At 40.9% G+C, this 10499-nt stretch overlaps 1 protein-coding gene across 1 annotated transcript; it reads left to right on the top strand.

Annotated features, from left to right (window-relative positions):
- Positions 1-1596: 1596 nt before the first annotated feature.
- On the top strand, positions 1597-2742 carry LOC308650332 (cAMP-dependent protein kinase type I-alpha regulatory subunit-like; the record flags this gene model as incomplete). The annotated part of the gene is made up of 1 exon (XM_081296401.1): positions 1597-2742. The coding sequence occupies one exon, from the start codon at positions 1597-1599 to the stop codon at positions 2740-2742; it is 1146 nt and encodes a 381-aa protein (XP_081152527.1).
- Between the last annotated feature and the right edge of the window lie 7757 nt (positions 2743-10499).

The following is a 10499-nucleotide window of genomic DNA, read 5'->3' as shown; positions in this document are numbered from 1 at the left end:
ACTTTTGAAAGAAAGTTGCAAAAACTAGAATCAAACTCCTGAAAGATTAGGCTTCTGTCTGCATAATTTCCTCCAAAGAATGGAGCCTGAAAGTTGTAAATGATCCTGCCAGAAAATTTTCCTCCGGTTTCAGTCAATATTATAGGACAGAAATACTATGTGGTGAAGGACTGAAAAATACGTTTTAAAGATATAAACGGACAGAGACTTCCAGTTTTCACTTTGGCATGTAAGAAGCTTGGAAGTCTGTACTGTATCCTAGGTTAAAAAGCGGAACAAACTGAAAATCAGTAGCTCTACTTAAATCTGTCAGAGAAAGTAAGGTCATAGGGCAAACCTCTGCCCCGAGAATTGGAGAGATCAACCAGCAGACATAGAGATTTGCAACTCAGGAACCAGTGCTGTAGGCAAACTTGAACTATAATTGATGAATTGCTGGAAACTCAGTGTTGACCAGCCTAACAGTTAAAATTCCATACGACCCAATCACAGAGGGTCCCTATACTTCCGTAATCAGAGAAGGATCCCCTTATGCTTTCAGCAGGAAAACTGAAAAGGGGATCTTTTTAAAATAGACCAGTGCACTCAGCACTTATTTTTCTGACTTCAGGAGAAACTATCTTACTAGATCGTAACCCACTGGAGTTTGATCAGAACCTAAGCTAGCTGGGAGAAGGGATGTACCATACTCTAAATCTCCCTAGACTCCCCAACTTATTCTATGAGATCAGCAGTGCCCTAATATCCAAATAAAACAAAGACATTCCACAAAAACTACAGACCAAGAATACAGATGCAAAAATTCTGAACAAAATATTAGCAAATCAAATCCAATAGTGTTTGAAAAGAACGATACACTAAGAGCAAGTGGAATTTAAGGAGTCCAAGGTTGATTCAACATTCAAAATTGAAGAGAATCCATCCTATCAACAGGTTAAAGAAAAAATCATAGGATCATACCAACAGATGGAGAAAAAACATTTGGCAAACTCCAAGCAGTCAAGCTAAGAATATTCTTAGCAAACCAAGAATTGAGTTGAATTTCCTTAACTTCATAAAGAATCTCCATCTAAGGCCCCATGTAGCACACCACCCGGATGCTCTCGGACGCTCTCGGACGCTCTCGGACGCTCTCGGACGCTCTCGGACGCTCTCGGACGCTCTCGGACGCTCTCGGACGCTCTCGGACGCTCTCGGAAGTGGGGCCTCGCGCACCTGGGCTTCCTCGCGGCCTCCTCGCTCGCTCGCCCTCCCCCATTTCCGGAAGGACAACAGCTCGCTTTTACCGGAATCCGCCATCATTTTCCCCGCCGGTTTCGGCTGATCTCGAGGCTCGGCAGGAATCCTCGCGTCCACCCTTCCCTCTAGCCATTCCCCGAGATCCGTTTCCCTCTCCTTCGCGGGCCTGCCTGCCCCGCACCCCGCGCGGTGATCTGGGTCTGGCTCCTCCGTTTCCCCGGGCGCCTCCCCCTGCCCCTCCGCTCCCCATCCCCCCGGGCCGCCGGCCTCCTCGCCATCACGGAGGCCTTCCCACTGGCCTGGGATGCGGGGTGGGCCCGCTCGGTCCGGGGGGTCGTGACCCAGGCCTGAGGAAGCATGGCGTCCGGCAGCACCGCGGCCAGTGAGGAGGAGCGCAGCCTCCGCGAGTGCGAGCTGTACGCGCAGAAGCACAACATCCAGGCCCTGCTCAAGGACTCCATCGTGCAGCTGTGCACGGCGCGGCCCGAGAGACCCGTGACGTTCCTCCGGGAATACTTTGAGAAGTTGGAGAAGGAGGAGGCCAGGCTTTCCCAGAGTCAGCAGACGCCGGGCCCCTGCCCCGACGCCAAGGCGGAGGAGACGGCGCCGGCCCAGCCCCAGCCCGTGGTGAAGGGCCGGCGGCGTCGGGGCGCCATCAGCGCCGAAGTCTACACGGAGGAAGACGCGGCGTCTTTTGTTAGAAAGGTCATACCCAAAGATTTTAAGACAATAGCTGCTTTAGCCAAAGCCATTGAAAAGAACGTGCTGTTTTCGCACCTGGATGAAAATGAGAAGAATGATATTTTTTACGCCATGTTTCCCGTCTTTTTTACCGCTGGAGAGACGGTTATTCAGCAGGGCGATGACGGGGATAACTTCTATGTGATCGACCAGGGAGAGATGGACGTCTACGTCAACAATGAATGGACCACCATCCTCGGGGAAGGAGGGAGCTTTGGAGAACTCGCTCTGATTTATGGAACACCGAGAGCAGCCACTGTCAAAGCAAAGACAAACGTGAAACTGTGGGGGATTGACCGCAACAGCTATCGAAGAATCCTTATGGGGAGCACACTGAAAAAGCGCAAGATGTACGAAGAGTTCCTCAGTAAAGTGTCAATTTTAGAGTCTTTGGACAAGTGGGAACGGCTCACTGTAGCCGATGCCTTGGAACCCGTCCAGTTCGAAGACAGACAGAACATCATGGTGCAGGGAGAACCAGGAGACGAGTTCTTCATTATTTTGGAGGGGTCGGCTGCCGTGCTGCAACGTCGGTCAGAAAACGAAGATTTTGTTGAAGTGGGAAGATTGGGGCCTTCTGATTATTTTGGTGAAATTGCACTGCTGAAGAATCGCCCTCGTGCGGCCACGGTGGTTGCACGTGGCCCCTTGAAGTGTGTGAAGCTGGATCGACTTCGATTTGAACGTGTCCTTGGCCCATGCTCAGATATCCTCAAACGAAACATCCAGCAGTACAACATTTTCATGGCACTGACTGTCTGAAACCTGCCTCCTTGTGCCTCCCTTTTCTCCTTTTCCCTACTCATGCATCACTCTTGCTTAATTCAGTTTGAAGCGCCAAGTGGCCACTGGCATCACACCTTCTTGTCTATTTATATGAAAAGTTGCTTTTATTGCACCGTTCTCGATTTGGAGCATTCACTGAATGCTCGCACACAAATAAATAGAGTTCTATAGACTGCTGTTACTGCTTCTCTCTGTGTAGTGCTGTGTTCAAACTGGGCAGTGAGTGCCATGCTTTTTGGTGAGGGCAGATGCCAGCACCAATGAATTACCATAGAGTAATGATGTAACATTGCAAGGTTTTTTTGTGGGACATAATTTTCTAGTCAAGCATATTTAGACTGTGGCCAACTCTGCTGTATTTCTTGATAGAATAAATGGGTTTTCACTAAGCCGTATGGATTAGGAAAAACGGATATAGAAAAAACAGAATAAAAAGACATCTGCCTGTAATCAAAACTACTTTAACAGTGAAACAGCCCCCATTTTTTGCTCATTATTAGATGAATTTTTGTTTGCCAAACTAATTTGCCTGGTTTTGTTTGTATCTTATTACTGTTTATTCTCCAACTCTGAATAATTTTTAAGTGTGGCTATCTATACCAGCCCTTTAAGTTTGAAACCAAATCATAGACTACAAATAGTGGCTTATGATTTAACTACAACTGCCTCAGATCACAGATTTTATTTATCCAGCTAGTGCCAAATACTGTTTCTGATGCGGAATTGAAAATAAGAATTTGAGATCTACACTTTTGGTTGTTAACTTAGAGCTTTTGGTTAATATATGTTCTTCATTTGACTCCAGTATGATGTCCTATGTTCACTAGACTCTGACTCCAGGAAATTGGATTTGCTGAGTAGATACAGATAGAGTAAATGACACAGAAAAATGAAGGTGATGTTGCTGAAGGGAAGAACCAGTTGGACAAACTGCATTGTCAAGAACTTTCCCCCAATAAGTTCATTGGGACATGAAGTTTAGGAATAAGTTTTGTACTTTGGTTTAACACTACCCCTCTCCTTTTTATGTCAGCTAAAACTTACAATGAGGTGGGGTAGGGTAGGATGAGGTGGGATGTGTCTATGTGTCTAAAACTCCATCCATCCTGCTGGAAGACCTGCTTTCCTGCCTGTCCTGTATTTCTATGACATCCTTTCTTTTTTCAAGTCAACTTGTGTTTTGAGTCTTATCTGTAACTCAGTATTTTCCTGCCTTATGAGTTATAATATTCCAACAATACCTAACAATTTATTTTTATTATTTTTAAACACAATTTCACAGTTCCATAATGTAGGCACTTTTATTTTCATTATGATTTATGTATATTGTAGGGTAATATTTGGGAGTGACTGCAGCATTTTTCCATCTATGTGCAACTGGTTCTGATTAATAGTCCTTTCTCCTAGTTTTTCCCAGGTAATTTAAATTGGACATGATAGATTTTTCACAGACTTTAGGTTGTTACTAACTTTAGAATGAAAATCTGGGAAAGAAAATTTATTTACATGTTAGTGTGGGATAAAAAGCCACCTTGTTTCAAGTTTTTTAATTTCCAAAATTTACATTAAATGAGGGTTTTCTGCTCTATACTTTGTGTTTACCTATCTTTTTTATACCTAAAGAATTAAAAATTAAAAAAATATGTTCTTATTAACTTAAAAAAAGAACATCTACAGCTAACATCATTTTTAAAAATATATATAGCTAACATCAAGTTTATGGTGAGAAACTTGCAGCTTTCCCATTAAGATCAGAAACAAGAATGTCCCCACTCATCATTTCTTTTCAACATTTTACTGGAAGTCCTAGCTAATGCAGTATGACAAGAAAAAGAAATAAATGATATACAGATTGGGAAGGAGGAAATAAAACTGTCTTTGTTCATAGATAACAAGATTGAACAAGACTCACAATAAGCCTCCTGAAACTAATAAGCAATTACAAGAAAGACTGTTGGATACAAGATTAATATACAAATACCAATAACTTTCCTAAATATTAGCAATGAACATTCAAATTAGAATTTGAAATAAAAAATGCATTAACATCATTTAAAATTACATCAGAACCCCAAAAAAATGAAATACTTGGGTATAATTTAAAACATATATACAAGATATATATAAGGAAAACTAAAGAACTTTGATTAAGAATATTTTAAAAGAATCAAATAATGGAGAAGTAATTTGTGTTTATGGATATTATAATATTTTAAAGATGCCAGTTCTTTCCAATTTAACCTATGTATTCAATTAAATTCCAATCAGTTCCCTAGCATGTTATTTTGTGGCTATTGACAAACCAATTTTAAAGTTTATATGGATGGACAAAAGACTCAGAATAGCTGAATTAATGTTAAGGAAGATCCAAGGTAGAATAATAACACTAACTTCGAGACTTACTATTAAAATGCAGTATAATAAGTGGTATCTGTGAACAAATAGACAAATCAATGAAGAAAACATAAAGCCAAGAAACATTCACATAAATTTTATCAATTGATATTTGACAAAGATTCAAAATCCGTGGCTGGGGATGTGGCTCAAGCAGCATGCATGCGGCCCGGGTTCGATCCTCAGCACCACATACAAACAAAGATGTTGTGTCCGCCGAAAACTAAAAAATAAATATTAAAAAAATTATCTCTCTCTCTCTCTCTCTCTCTCTCTCTCTCTCTCTCTCTCTCTCTCTCTCTCTCTCTCTCTCTCTCTCTCTCTCTCTCTTTTAAAAAAAAGACTCAAAATCCATCAATTATGCTTCTTAATATATGCCTACAAGAAAACTTAGGTCCACATAAAAATCCACAAATGGATATATAAGTATAAGAACTTTATTTTTAATGCTAAAGCTTAAAGCAACCCAAATGTCCTTCGGAAGTTCAATGGATAAACTTTGGTACACCCAATCAATGAAATATTCAATACTACAAAAAAAATGAGCTTTCAAACCATGAAAACGTATTTTACTAAGTAAAAGAAACCAATTTAAAAAGGGTGTATACTATATGATTCCAACTATATGACATTCCAGAAGACAAAACTGTGGAGATGATGAAAATATCAGTAGCTTCCAGGGACAAAAGGGGAAAGACAGATAGGCAGAACACTCAAGATTCTTAGAGCAGAGAAACTGTTCAGTACAATACAATAGCAAATACTTGTCAATATACATGTATCAAAGCCCATAAAATGTATAGCATCAAGAGCAAAACCTCACAAACTATGGACTTGAAATGATAATGTTGTGTCAATGAAAGTTCATCAGTCGTAACAAACATACCATTCTGGCATGAGACATTGATGACAGGAAGGCCATGCATGTGTGGAAACAAGGCACCCTGCACTTTCCACTCAATTTTCTGTGAACCTAAAAAGGGTTAACGTATATGAACTACAAGTATATAAGGAGATCTTTAAGGAAAACCAAAAAATCCTCATCCACATTAGCATCCAGTGGACAGGTGATGTGTTTTGATGGTGAGAAAGCACACTGCCCCCCACCACCATTACCACATTTGAGGCCTGGTTCTGTGCGTGTTCTGAATATTGGTTAAAACTGGAGGGAAACAAACCAATGTCACTTGCCATGAATTTGGCCCACTTAGTTGTTGGAAATCTTATAGTTCTCAAGAGATTTCCTGTTGCTCTTTTGCCACTGAGTTTGAGGTTAGACAGACACATAAGACCAAAAGTCACGTCTGTGAAGAGGCCACTCTGCTGGCAAAACACTTCTCACTCTGAGGTTCTCTCTGGGAAGAAAGTCATTCATTCAGAGTTCTGTGTCTACCATGGGAACTCTGGCCAGAAATGAAACATCACCTGCAGGAGAAAACTAGATTCAGAATATCCTAAAAGCAGAAAACCTTAGTCCATTCTGGTCATTTCTTCTCAAATCTAGTGTTTGTTGAAGACCAAAGTGCTTTCTACAAGAGAAACAATGACAATGTATACTAAATTTGTAGTACTAGATCCTCAGAAACACAGCAGGCCCGTTCTGCAGCTGGAGACCAGGATAACCATGTGCAGAAGGTGCCTTCCCTGTCTTGTTACTGCAGAGGGAAGCTTAAAACAGTAGAAAGAGGATGGAATTGGGAGTCAGGAAAACAGTATCAGTCTTTGTTCTGAGCTGCTGAAGAGCTAATCCATATTGGCTTCCTCATTTGCAAATATAATATTTGCCCTTTCTACTACACAAAACTATTGCAAAAACAATGTAATATAAATGAAAAGACTGTGAGAAAACACAAATGTAGTGCAGGCATGTCCTACTTAGGTTTATCCAAGATGGCCTCACACAAAATAATGATAGGTCGGTGATATGAGCCAGAGCACATTCACATCCTCAGGAGTGCCCCCTTTAGAGACTCTCCGCCTTCCCCAAATATCCCAGGAACTGCCTCAACCACATTCCCTCTCCCTCCTGCTCTCATCTTACCCATCACCGTATGACCTCTGAGCACGCTATTCATAACCTCAAGGCTGGAATCCCAGTGGCTTGCAGGTCTCTGTAATGACTACTAGCCAGACAATGATCTCCCGTCCAAGCATAATGGAGAAGGCTAGAAAAGAAGCTTCCTACCCCACCCTTCGGAGATCCCATATTGAATACTTTTTAATACTTGCAGTGCTCCCAGATGGCTGCACAGCCCAGGGGGCAATTGTAACGATAGAAACTTTAGTCTAAAATTTTTTTAATAAAGACCACAGAGTGGCAAGATGAGGGCGGCACTGGTGAGCCAGTGCACGATGCATGTTTCAACTCTTCCTAAAGAAAGCCTGCCTATTCTGCACTCCACCATCTTTTACACACACCCTGTAGATACACTCCTGGGACAGAATTTCCCATAACCATGTGAGTATTGCTACAGTAGATAGGAGGCCAGGAACTTCTATCCCACATACCCACTTTGGTGGCCACAGGTCCTGGGAGTGCCAGAGAAACAGGGTGTTTGCTTCATGGAGACCAAGCAATTTGTCCCATTTGTTCCAGTGGCTGCTGACAGGTATAGGGAGGGGCCCTGCCCTTCCCTACACACTTGTACAGGTTTTCTCCTTCGCTGTCCTCCAAGAACAGGCACATCTTTTTAATTGATTTTATTTTATAAATACATGACAGTAGAATGCATTGCAATTCTTATTACACATATGGAGCACAATTTTTCATATCTATGTATGTAAAGTGTGTTCATGCCAATTCATGCCTTCATACATGTACTTTGGATAATGACGTCCATTACATTCCACCATCATTGCTAACCCCCTGTCCCCTCCCTTCCCCTCCCACCCCTCTGCCCTATCTAGAGTTCGTCTATTCTTCCCATACTCCCCCTCTCTCCCCCATTATGGGTCAGTCACCTTATAACAGAGAAAACATTCAGCATTTGTTTTTTGGGGATTGGCTAACTTCACTTAGCATTATTTTCTCCAACGCCATCCATTTACCTGCAAATGCCATGATTTTATTCTCTTTTATTGCTAAGTAATATTCCATTGTGTATATATACCACATTTTTTAATCCATTCATCTACTGAGGGGCATCTAGTTTGATTCCACAGTTTACCTATTGTGAATTGTGCTGCTGTAAACATTGATGTGGCTGCGTCCCTGTAGTATGCTGTTACATCTTAAGACTTTAAGGCTAGAAGAAAACATAGAGATCATCCCATTCAAATTTGAGCCTGAATCCTAAAAATGTTAAACGGTTTCCCCAAGATCACATGTTTCCTCACTGGCAAAAGTAGAGAAATTGCAATAAGAAGTTTGAATTGAGAAAATGAAAAGAGACTCTATAATCATCATGACCTTGATTGCAAATATTCTTTAAGCACTTGCTGTGATATTTCATAAAATCAAAGACTATCATCAGAAGATTCACCATGATTTTGTGAACCACCAAGACAGAAAATGCTACTAATTGAATCATGACATTGTGGATCATCTTTCAGAGAGATTAATTTGTGAGTCTCAGGATCAAGGAAAAATAGCAGGTACCCAGTACACTATGTACCTAAACATATTTAATTCTCAAAACAAAACCTCTGAGACAGGTAATAGTATTTGAACAATTTTTTCAGGTGAAGAAATAAAGGCTTAAGATTTTCATAAGTGGCTGACCCAGTCAGATGCAAGCCTGTCTATCCAGGACCTGAGTCTGTAACTGCCACACATTCTGAGGCTTATAAATATCTTAGAAGCTCAGGAAAGAGGCCGTGGAATAGGATCCAAGTTACTCTGGAAGATTCCAGCGCTTACCTCTCACACCTGGTGGTTTCATTACCTGAGGACAAATGTCAGGAGAGGGGCAGTGACCTCTCCACCTTGCTGTGTGCAAGAAAGAGCTTCTCCTCACTTCTGCCCTGTTATCCACAAGCAGCTCCTGGAGTAGAGAACACAACTCAGGATGGACCTGCTGCCTTCCTCTTGGAAGCGTATAATATTCTGAGAAACAGTCGTATTTTCTGGATTTTATAGGTTCAGTATTTTATTTTTTCTACTTTTAGTGTTTAAAATTTTTATGATTAATTTTTTTGCATTTTTATTATTTCATTTTAGTTATACATAATATTAGTATTCATTTGGACCTAATTATACCAGCATGGAATATAATTTACTCTAATTTAGTCCCCACTACTTCCCATTTCCTCCCCTCCAGCTTCCCCCTGTTCCTTTTCCTCTCTCTATTCATTTTTCTTCTATTTATTTATATATATATAAATATTTTTTTAAATTAGTATTTTATGGATATATAGAGAGGTGAGATTCGTTGTGGTATATTCATGGGAAAGTTTGGTCAGATTCATCTCACTATCCTTCCCTTTTTCTATAATTAAAGTTTAAAAAATTCAGACTACTATATGGATAATGGTCAGTGGTTATTAAACCTTTGCTGTTTACTCAAGCTCTAATTTTGCTTAAGATCTTATGCAGGTTGAGAATTCCTTACCTGAAATGTTTCAGATTTTGTATTTTTTTTTTTAATTTTGGAGTACTTGCATATAAATGAGATATTTTGAGAAACAGAAATTCAAACACAAAATTTAGCATGAAATTCCTTTGTGCTTCCCAGGCACCTTAGACACATAGCCTGAAGTAATTTCATACAACATTTTTAGCGTACCTGCATTTTGACTGCAATCAGTTCCGTGAGGTCGGGAGTGAAAATTTCCATTTGTAATGTCTTGTCAGTGTTCAAAAAAAATTTGGATTTTGGAGCATCTCAGATTAGAGATGCTTAACCTCTACCTAAAAAATGTCTCAGTCCAAAAAATACACCTAAAAGACATAGCAGAGAGGGTACATAGAAGAAATTGCTTGATCAAAATCTTGCAGGGCAATTAGCTCAGTGTCCAGAGGAGATGAAGAAAAACTATGCATAAAAAACAAAAAAGACAAAAGTCCTTAGGAAGACCAGGAAACTGAAAGTGGCATTGTGGCTTGCCTAAGCACCAGATCATACACGGCAAGTGGCCTGTTTCTCCGGGTACTCACCTTTTAACCCAGGAACTCTGTGAGCCCTTTTGCTGTTTTCATGTGCCTTCTCGAAATGTCATAGACTGGGCTCAAGTGCTCATGAGGAGAATGAGTGGCTGATCCTGCCACACCTGCAGTGTTCCCTGGACAGTCCTGAGTGTGCTCATGTCCTCACACACCCGCTCAGAAAGCAAATGGATCAGGCTTCATGCACGTCTCTCTCAAGGTCAAGGAGAACTCTGGCCTAGTGTGTCTATCAAAA

This window comes from Spermophilus citellus, assembly GCF_964194105.1.
Source record: "Spermophilus citellus genome assembly, chromosome: 5".
NCBI lineage: Eukaryota > Metazoa > Chordata > Mammalia > Rodentia > Sciuridae > Spermophilus > Spermophilus citellus.
The sequence above is the reverse complement of the archived record's forward strand: the minus strand, read 5'-3'. Positions and strand labels throughout refer to the sequence as shown.